Raw genomic sequence first — 9824 nt, 5'->3', positions numbered from 1 at the left:
GCGGCGGCCGCGCAGGGCGCATGCGCGCCGGCCCGCGCGCAAGGCGGGAGGAGGCGCTGGCCCCCGCGCCAGCCCGGAGCATGCGCAGTAAGCCCAGCGCCGTCGCCCTCCTTCCGCTCCGGCGCTGGGCACGAGAACTCCCATGGGGCGCCGCGAGCAAGCTGCCCACGTCGGGCTGCTTCCGGGAGAATTAACGGGAGCCTTAAGGGCCCGCAGCGTCGGGCTGCCCCCAGCGGCGTCTCCGGGCGATGGCAGCTGACGGGCTCGTTCGCGGCGCGGACGCTGTCCCTTCAACCAGCCATACACCACCAGCTCGCACAGGGCGATAGAAAGGCCTAGAGGCGGGCTCCGCTCTGTAGCCAGCTGCAAGGAAAAAGGAGCGGAGGGGGCGGGGTGCGCCAGGCAGCCAGCCAATCAGCAGCGAAGCGTTTCCCAGCCGCCACCAACCAGAAGTGCCGGTTTCCAAAACAAGGGTAGCGAGCCAATGGGAAAGCCCGTCCTGCTAGAGCTCCGGCCAGTCGAGCTAGGCCGCCCATAGGCCGCGCCTGCGGCCTCCCGGCAGCAGAGGGCGCCCTCGGCAGCGGCGGCGGCGGCGGCGCTGCCGAGGGCGGAGCGGGGGAAGCGCTGCCGTTATCGTCGTCGGTGTCGCCGCCGCTGTAGCGCGCCCGGCTCGCTGGCTCCGCCTTCCGCGGCGCTGCGCTCCCGCGGGCTTTAGGAGCAGGTAGGGGCTGCGCGGCGGGGCGGGGGAGGTAGGCAGGCAGGGAGGGGGGAGCCGCGCTCCGCTTCCCCCGCCCGCGGCGGGGCCCCTCCGCCTGAGGAAGGGGCGACCCGGGCGCGGGCGGTGCCGCCGCCTGGCCGGCCCGTTCCCTTTGCGCCCCGTTCGGCGGGGCGGGCGCGGGTGCCGGCCGCCCCCCGGCCCAGGGCGGGGCCGCGCCGCCCCGTCGCCGTCGCCGCCGCCGCGGTGTCCGCCGTCTCGCCGGTCCCGGGGGAGCGGAGCGGCCCTCCCGCCGCCTGTGCCTCCGCGGCGCGGGGGGCGGCGGGCGCGGCCGTCGTCGGTTCCGCTGGAGAAGTTGGGCGGGCCGGGCGGCGGGCGCCCCTGGAGAGAGCTTTCCGTCGGCGGTCGGGAGCCGGTTGGCGCGAACAAAGGCGGCGGGCGGGCCCGGCCCGGTGCGGGGCGGGCGGCGTCGCCGAGGGGCGCGGGGCGGCGGCGGCGGCCCCGGGGCCCGCTCAGCCGCGGCCTGAGCCGGTCCTGGCGGGTGGGTGCGCTCCGTGGGGCTGGCGGGTTTGCCGCGGCCGCTCTCCAGGAAAACCGGCGTGTTGAGAGCTCTCCTGTTGCATCGCGACTGGAACAAAACCCCGGCGTCTGACAGGAAAAGCGGAGAGCGAAGGGCTGACAGCGGCCGGGAGCGGGAGGGGACGGTCTCCGCCCCGGGCCCCCGGGCCCTGCCGTGCCGTCGCCTTTCGAGTTTTTCGGGCTTTCCGCGCGAAGAAGTGCGGGCTGTACGTTGTGCTCTCGTGCATCCAAGTAAAGGGAAAAACAACGTCCGTTTTCCGCTTCTTTGATTTGTTGAGACGGTGCGCTCGGTTAGGCAGCACTGTTATTGTTTTGTTACAGAAAGTCATAACTGTATTACAGGAAGTGGGGGGGGGGCGGAACACCACCAGAGCCAAAAAACCCGAAGACTTGTCGATTGCAGTCATCGAGATCAATTACCAAAGCTTATCTCGGTGTAAATTCTGTTGGCGAATCTGGATTTATTCTTAAACTCTTTCTTCAGCTTGAAATTTTGGATCTGTTCTTTACTGAGGTGTCTAAGGGAACGGTAAACCAAAGTCTTCCAGCCCTACTCCTTAATTTCCTAGGGAAATGAAGCGACTTTACAAAGCATCTTTGTTCTCTCCTGTTACTTTCACGGATTTAAAAAAAATGTAGGAAAGCTATGAAAATAGAAAACAAACCTTGAACGGTATCTTTTTTTTTTGTGCGTGGGGAACAAGTGGGAGGAGATGCAACCAAATACTTAAGGTAAATAAAGAATGTGGACTGAATAGGTGTTAAACTGTTGCTGTAAAGTCGGTTTCATTTGTTTTATTTGGCTATTTCATTTTGATAAATATGTTCATTTCTCTTTACAGAAATAAAAACTGAAACTGAGTTATGTCTCTGTTAAGTGGCTTTTTCAGTTGACACAACAGAATTCTGTGATTGTGACCAGAATTGTTAGATTAAGCAGAGGAATTAACACAGAACTATTGAAACGTGTTGTGTATTGTTTTCTCTGTTTCCCCCCAGCGTGTTACATGTTGGAAATGTCTTATGTAACAGCCTAGTGATGCATGAGCATGAATATTAAATCTTTTGTGCCTTTGCTATCTGAAGAGGACACTTCTGAAAAGGTTTTGTATTAAGATTTCTATTTTCCCTTCCTCCTTTTGATGCCTGTCCAAGTCTGTTGAGCAGCTGATGATCTCTCTAAGGCATGCATTACTTTGCACTGTACTTTATTATCTGTAATTATTCATTTAAACTGTCAGATGGTTAGGATGGGCAATAAAATTGCTTTGAGAAGTCTGCTTTGGGTCAGGCTTATTCTATGTTGGGTAGGTGCTTCATGTCCAGTTTGATTCTTTCTTGGCTGGGTTTGAACTGGGTTTAGTGGAGATATTTTTGTCAGTGACACCTCCCTAAGAAGCAGTTAGGGTATAGCTGCGTGTGTGTCACTTCCTTTTCTCACTTGTCTCTGTTGAGATAAGGGCCTGCTTTCTTGCGCCCCTGCAGTGGGAATTACATGTGTATAGCTTTTTTAGATCCAGATGCCTCAACACATTATGCCTGTTGCTGCTGTTAGTGGTGCAGGAGGTAGCAGCAGAGGTGGGCTTTCGCTTCTTATAGGCGAAAGGGATTTATACTGCCTGCCTTTTAGTCATATATTCACTCCTACTGTTCTGTCTTCCCCGTTCTCTTTGCAGTATTCCCTTTACTCTAGGACCCAGGTTGTAATGTCTTTCTTCTGGAGTACAGTTTTCCTATATGGAAACATTGGTAAACTGTTCATGTTTTCATTTTATACACAGACTTCTGGTTTCACAACTCAATTGCTGATAAAGTTTTGGCATATGATGGTATAGGTGATGGGTTAATTTTTGACTGAATTGATTTCATATTTTGGATTTGTTACCTTCTCTCCTGCCTGTGTCATAAAGAGGGAGAGAAGGCTGATGCTACAATACAAAAGGGTGTCTCTTCACTCAGTGTGATTTTTCACTAGACTTGCACCCCAGTCAAGGTTCATAATTCAGCTGAACCACTGAGGCTGATAAAGATCAATTAGCAGCAATCATGATAAAATTTTCAATGTGCCTCGTACTGTACAAAGATCTAATTTGGGATTCCCGTAACCCAGCAATTGCATCAATAGTGAACTCGATGCATGGCAAGAGGATATGCTTTGGTATCTTAAAAGAACTCGTCTATAAACTGCACTTAGTTTTTAAGTTTTAGGTCTGTGAAGTGCAGCGAGGACCACTGACTTGCAGTTGTTTTCAGCATTTAGGCCTGAAGGTGCAGAGAATGCTTATTTGAAGTATTTATAATACCTGGAGCCATTAATGTCAATAACAAACAATAACAGAATTATTTGGTCAGCTGAAGGTCATTAATTCCTAGTGGTAGTAGTTCTGGTCCCAAAATGATGTTATGCATTTTTCCTTTATTTTCCATTCACCTCTAAATAAGCTGTCTGCATGACTGTATGCAGCAGGAGAAAGGATTAGTCCTGCCCAGTTCCCTGTCCTTTGGGACTGAGTTTTCAATGGTGGGGTAACTTGTGTGCATGGCAAACTATAGATACTTGCTCCCTGGATTTGCAGTTTAGAAATGGAAAGGCTAGACTGTCCAAAGTTTTAAGCAGTATGACCTTCCTTTTCAGAATAACCAGGGTTTTATTCCTTCTACAGAAAAACTCAATTCTCTGCATTCTGTATTAAAATTTATTAACTTGCATTCCAAAGATCGATTCTGCTTTGCAAGCTACTCTAGCAATTGTGTTCAAAACCCTTGTGCCTGAAGAATTATCCCAGGCATATCCTAAATATTGCGGATGTCCTTTAAAACTTATCCTGAATGCCTCAGAAGTGCCAAAATACAGAAAACAAGAAAATTATCGTGCCGTGTGCTGGAAGGAAGGTAAATAACCAGTAAGAGGCATAAGTGGCTTTGTAGAAGAGAACAGTGTGGGTATTCCTGTCTGCCAGAGCTGGCACAAACCTGTTTTCCTCCGTAACTCCTATTTGTGTAACTGGACTAGCATCTATCAGAAAAGGTGACGTTGGCAACTGGCAGTGTACTTTCTGTCACTTGGCTTCTACTTTTGTGAAACAGGATGAGTTGAAGCCTGTGACAAAGATAAAACAGTATGAGTTGTCTTAACTTGTTGGGGTTTAAGGCAGCTTTTTTTTTTTGCTTTACTAGAGTTAGTAAATTGGGCTTGTATTGGTCATGTAGCAGCAGTTGTAGAAATATTACTTTTAATGCAACAATCAGTTCTGCCTATGACCTTAATTAGTGATACATTAGTCTGCTTTTTTTTTTTTTTAGATCCCATACTGTTTGGTTTTTTTTCCTTTAGCTTGTCTCTTTCAGTGAATTACACAAAGAGTAAAGCAACAGTATAGGCTTTTTCTAGTAATAGTTACAAGCAACAAAGCAACATTTTGACTTTTTTAATGTATGTATGTATGTATATTTGTGTTAAATTCTGTCCCTGCAAATGGAGGAGAAAAGCTGTTGCTAAATAGGTGGGCGTTTTTAAACTTTGAAAGTGGATGGATGACATTAAAAGTCAAGACGTGATTGTTATTTGCCTTGTATATAACAGAGTCTAAGGTGTTTCTGGTTGCTGAAGAGGAGCTAAGGATAATTTGGATGGGAGAGATCTGTTAGAGGTGCTATCTGAAACAATTCTAAATCCTCTGCAAAATCATCAAATACTGGGGCAATGTGACGGTCAAAGTATGTTAAGGAAAGGTAATTTCTGTCTGAACTTCTTAGGGATGTAAATGAGTGAGTAGGAAAAAAATAGAAAACTGCTTTGAATAATAAATTACACCATTCGCATATGTTCATCATTTGCTAGCTATTCTTTTGTCTGTGGTGCCAGTTTGTAACGTTCCCATTAACTTTATTGTTATGGAGAAATTGGATCTGCACATCCTGAAGTTCCCATATATCATTTATTCTTTAATATTTTTGCTAGAGGTGATAAATAAGTGGATTGTTGCTGTGGACTTTTTTTTCATCTTTTTGCAAGTTGTTGGTGTGCAGTATTGGGGTTGCTTAAAAGTAGCAGAGTGAAGCTGATCTTAATACTTGCCCAGATCTTGACATATGCAAGACTCTTGTGCTGGCAAGGTATTACTTTGTCAGTTGTTAATTCAGGGGATTAAAGAATGTTTTACATAGCTTACTCATTTTTGTGGGAAAGCGTAGACTGATATTGCTGCTGTCTTTGGTTAGTATGAGAATTTCTTATTCTTACTAGCCCTCATTTGAATTCTAAAACCTAAACCATGAATGAGAAAATAAAAAATATTCAGATGCCCAGTGAATTTCCTTTTTGGCATTTATATTTAGATTTCTTCATAGATAGGCTATTGTTATTCATTAAAACATTTATAATAAAAGTCTTTAATATATATGCCAAAAGCACAGTGTAAGTTACTAACTTGTGGAAGAAAAAATGATGCATAAAATAACACGAAAAACAGTTTAAAAAGGTGTTCATGGCTATTTCCTCTCTGGAGAGTAGATTACTGAGTGCTATTTATATACCTAAACAAGCAATAGCTGAACAATTCATGTCAGTGAACTATTGTAGCTATCCATGAAACTTATCTACAGGCTGATTTTTATTTATTTTTTTTAAGCTTGCTGATATTAGAAGTCACAGTGGGAAGTGAGGTGAAAGGGGACTTTGGAGTACTTCCATTAATTTGTTTAGTGACCTTAAGGAAAGTACTCAGTTTCTTATGCTTGTTTTAGGATTGTGTTTCAATAGGACTAACTCTTGATGACTTGAAATGGTACTCTTAATGACTTGAAATGCTGTAGACTTCATACATTCATTTAAGATGCTTTGGGAAGGTTTGTAAACATTATTAGAGCTGAAAGCTCTTCAGATTGTTTCATTATTCCAAATCGTTCAGAGAAAGTAGGGCATCTTCTCCAGCTGGTTTCTATTCCCAGTTGAGATTTTGTTGAGTTTGCTGGGGGTTATTTTGGTTTTTGTTTTACTTTGTTTCCATTTGTCCATTGTTGATGTGAAGTGGTAAACTGGCACCAAATACTGGCATTTTTTAGCTTAGTTTCAAGACTTAACAGAAATGCACTGCAGGCAGTTAGATTTTAAAAAAATTTTTTAACTATGAATTCCTACAAAAAGTAATTTTCTTCACAAAAAAATACATATTTCTTCAAGCTAAAAGCCTTTTTCTGAATGTCAGTATTTTCAGAATAAGACTTTGACTTGCTGATCTTTTGTGAAAATAAGTTGTGTTGGAATATTGCAATTAGTCACAACTGCATCATGAAGGTTATACAGATTGTTTTAGCCTGTTTAACTTGAATATTTGTAAATCCAGTACATGAAAGACATGAATAAAAAAAAAAAATAAATCAGTGATTCAGACTAGTTAAATTGGATTGAAATGTCAAGCTGATGATGTGGAATTACATTAAAGTAATTCAGCTTTTCAAATTAAGTAGGTAGTCTTTGCTAGTGGTAAAGTTTCCATGATTTTCACTTTGGTCAGTGGGTAGACATTAAAGCAGTAGTATTTTGCTTCTAATTACACCTTAGTGGTTGAGTGATGATGAGAGACTCCAGAATTAGACTTTATGGTGGTTTTCTAATCAGTTTGGGTTTTATTAATAAATATACTAGGGTCTTGAGTTTATTTGTGCTTCAACAAACAAATAAAAGAAGTACAAAGCCATTAAAAGGGGACAATGTGGAACCTTATCTTGGTTTAGCACTAATGCATGCAAGCTGCGCTTCTAGTTTGGTTTAGTTCCACTAATTTGACTCTGCATCATGTAGAGTAAATAAGTGGAAAACCAAAGATGAAGTAGAAATTGAAAGAAAGGTTTTCTGTAGAAGTGTTGTGTAACTGGGCACTGGCAGAGGGGGTGTTGGTTCTGACCTGGAACTTCTACCTATATCTCTGTGGGCACTATAATGTTTGTCTGAAGTTTCTTCAGAGTGTATTGCCTGGAGGTGTGGTGCAGTATCATCTTCGTATGATGGACTTAGTGTTGATGTGAGATTGGATCCTTCTGGTCCAAATGCAAACTGCTATATATTGACAACCATTTACCTTTCTTCTTTTTTGAGGAGTGGCATATCCAAAAAGTGGATGTTCAGGATAACATGTCCAATGTGTCGGAAGAGAGAAGCACTAGACAACAGGACATTAAGAAAGGACTCCAGTTTATAGAGTATGGTTTTGTTGGTTTGTTCTTGTATGCTTGTGTGTGTGTGTATGTAGGAGACGAGTAGCCCTGGGAAAGTCATTTTAATAGCACCAGTGGAGGAAGGAGGAGGACCTGTGTTTCTCCTCAGAATATTTGCTAACACTAACATGGAAGTGGGGAGCAGTCTTAAAGAAAAGACAGAACCCTTCTTTGTTCCCAAACAGAGCAGATTGAAGGTGGGAGGGTATTCCTTTTCTGCCTTTAAGAAAAAACAGCATTGAATTTCTTTGGTGGGTGGAAAATGTTGATAGCCTGAAAATCTACCTTACACTTATGGACAGTTACACCTAAGATTAGGTTGCTACAGAAAGGGATGGGTTTGCTCACCACTACATAAATGTTTCAACTCTCTGGAGCTAAAATTTAACCTAATGAAAAATCATCTTAGTAGTTAATTTTCATTTGGATCAATGCCAGATTCTTCTCTAGAAGATCTTGACTAGCTTAAAATCATTGTGAAATTTCACACTAGTTCACTGCTTGCATAAGGCATTCTTAAAAAAAAAAAAAAAAGGGGAAAGAAAAAAGAAAACTGCCCTTCTAAGAATTATTTAGAAATAGATTCTCAGATAACCTATATGGGAAGGGAAAGGGTTCCTAATTTTCTTCCTGAAAAGTTAGAAGTAGATACCTCTGTTCTCTGCTAGAGAAGATCTCTGTTGTGTGTCATACAAAAGAACTCTTAGAGTTCCTGTAGTGTCATTGGTATGACTTAATTAAAATTGATGTGTTCTTTTGACAGATAATTTGTCATTTTATAATACTTACAAGAAGATTGCAGTTCTCCTCATGTATAATCTGTTTCTGCACAGTGAAGGAGAGGAAGGAAATTGTTTTTAAACAAACCACATTGAGGTTTTAAACTCAAAGCATTCAGAACCTTAATACATTTTGAACAGCAGAGTTAAGACTGGCTATGTAACTTTAAATGAAAATGAGTCATTAGTAATAAGAAAACACAGTTGTTTAATACAAACTAATCTACAGCACTCCGGCCTTGTACAGTGAAGGCAATAGACAGTATTTAGAGTTTTGACTGTTGCAGCAAGTGAGACTGCTTTCAGTAAGAACCAGTGTTCTCCAATGTGATCATCTTTTAAGTAGTATGTATAATAAGTAAATACTGTAATTCCTTTTTCTAGATCTACTTTGCCCTATCCAGGGACGCAAGAACAATATGAGGTAATGAAATTACTTTTGCATTTCCAGAAGAGTTTTTAACATGGACCTATCTTATATTTATTCTTGTTTTTAATCATCATTTAAGTAATGATATATTACGAATGGTAATTTACAATGTCTCAGTATTGGAACTGGAGGACTACTTACATTGTGATATGGGTGTTCAGATATTTGGATGCCTGGAATTCACTCGTATAGCAGTTCAGATTAACTCTTTCTCTACTGGTATTGGGGATGAATTTGGGGCATTCACTGGGTAAAACAATGTGCTACTCCAACTAAAGTTTAGAGTAGCACAGCAAAAGTGAGATGAAAGGACCTCAGTCACATAAATCTTCGTAATATATTTTGGTGTTGTACGTGTTACTATTTTGCATAATATTTGACTTCTATTTTCAGACTCATCTTTTTAGCATTTTTTTCCAGTGGTAGGTGGTTTCATTGGATTTGAGAATATAGTAGATAAAAATGCAATCGTTCATATTTTAGATTAAAAAAAATATTTTGCTCTGCAAAAGCAGCCTTTGTGTACTACAGGTTTGCTAGTTGCTATGGCTGCTGCTTGCTAAAAGAATGTATGGAATATATATGTCTTTTTTTAAGTTACTTATACGAAGTAATTCTTTTATCAGTAGTTCAGACTCTCTTTTATTTACATGTATTGTGGTGTTGAATATTAGAGATAGTCTTGGAAAAATGTTGGAAGAAAAATACTAATATAGACAAAAGTTCTGCTTTTCATTTTGATTCTGTGAATTTACAAGTATAAATTTTCTATTTAAAAATATATTTGGAAATATAGAAGACAAACAACAAAACTGCCGTTGATGAGTGTTTCTTTTCTTTGTTCCAGTTATTTATACGAGAGCTTGTTAGAAATCTTTTTAATGAAGGAAATGATGTCTATCGAGAAGGTGATTGGAGAGGATCACTGAGTCATTATACAGAAGCTATAAACATAGCTGATTATGCTAATTCTGAAGAAATCCATGTTTCTGATGATATTTTAGAGAAGCTGCACGTGAACAGGATAGCATGTTTTTCAAATATGGTAAGCTTCTGTTTAAACTGGATGATTTCTCAAGAACAATGTGCTAACAAAGTACAAAGA

General features: G+C 42.2%; 1 protein-coding gene across 4 annotated transcripts in view; it reads left to right on the top strand.

The window, feature by feature from the left end:
* The first annotated feature begins 492 nt into the window (after positions 1 to 492).
* The window catches only part of ZC3H7A (zinc finger CCCH-type containing 7A), a 31097-nt gene continuing 21765 nt past the window's right edge, over positions 493 to 9824 (top strand). The window contains exons 1-4 of one of the 4 annotated variants that reach the window (XR_007510342.1): positions 493 to 721; positions 7392 to 7495; positions 8674 to 8713; positions 9567 to 9764. Coding sequence is in view for 2 of the 4 variants with exons in the window: in XM_049835498.1 (XP_049691455.1) it covers positions 7428 to 7495; positions 8674 to 8713; positions 9567 to 9764 (306 nt within the window). In the remaining 2 variants the exon portion in view is untranslated. The remainder of the gene's footprint in view (positions 722 to 7391; positions 7496 to 8673; positions 8714 to 9566; positions 9765 to 9824) is intronic. The other 3 variants (XR_007510341.1, XM_049835498.1, XM_049835499.1) reach the window with 3 other exon arrangements.

This window comes from Accipiter gentilis, chromosome 33 (assembly GCF_929443795.1).
Source record: "Accipiter gentilis chromosome 33, bAccGen1.1, whole genome shotgun sequence".
NCBI lineage: Eukaryota > Metazoa > Chordata > Aves > Accipitriformes > Accipitridae > Astur > Astur gentilis.
Note: the sequence above shows the minus strand (reverse complement) of the source record. Positions and strands in the feature narration are given on the sequence as shown.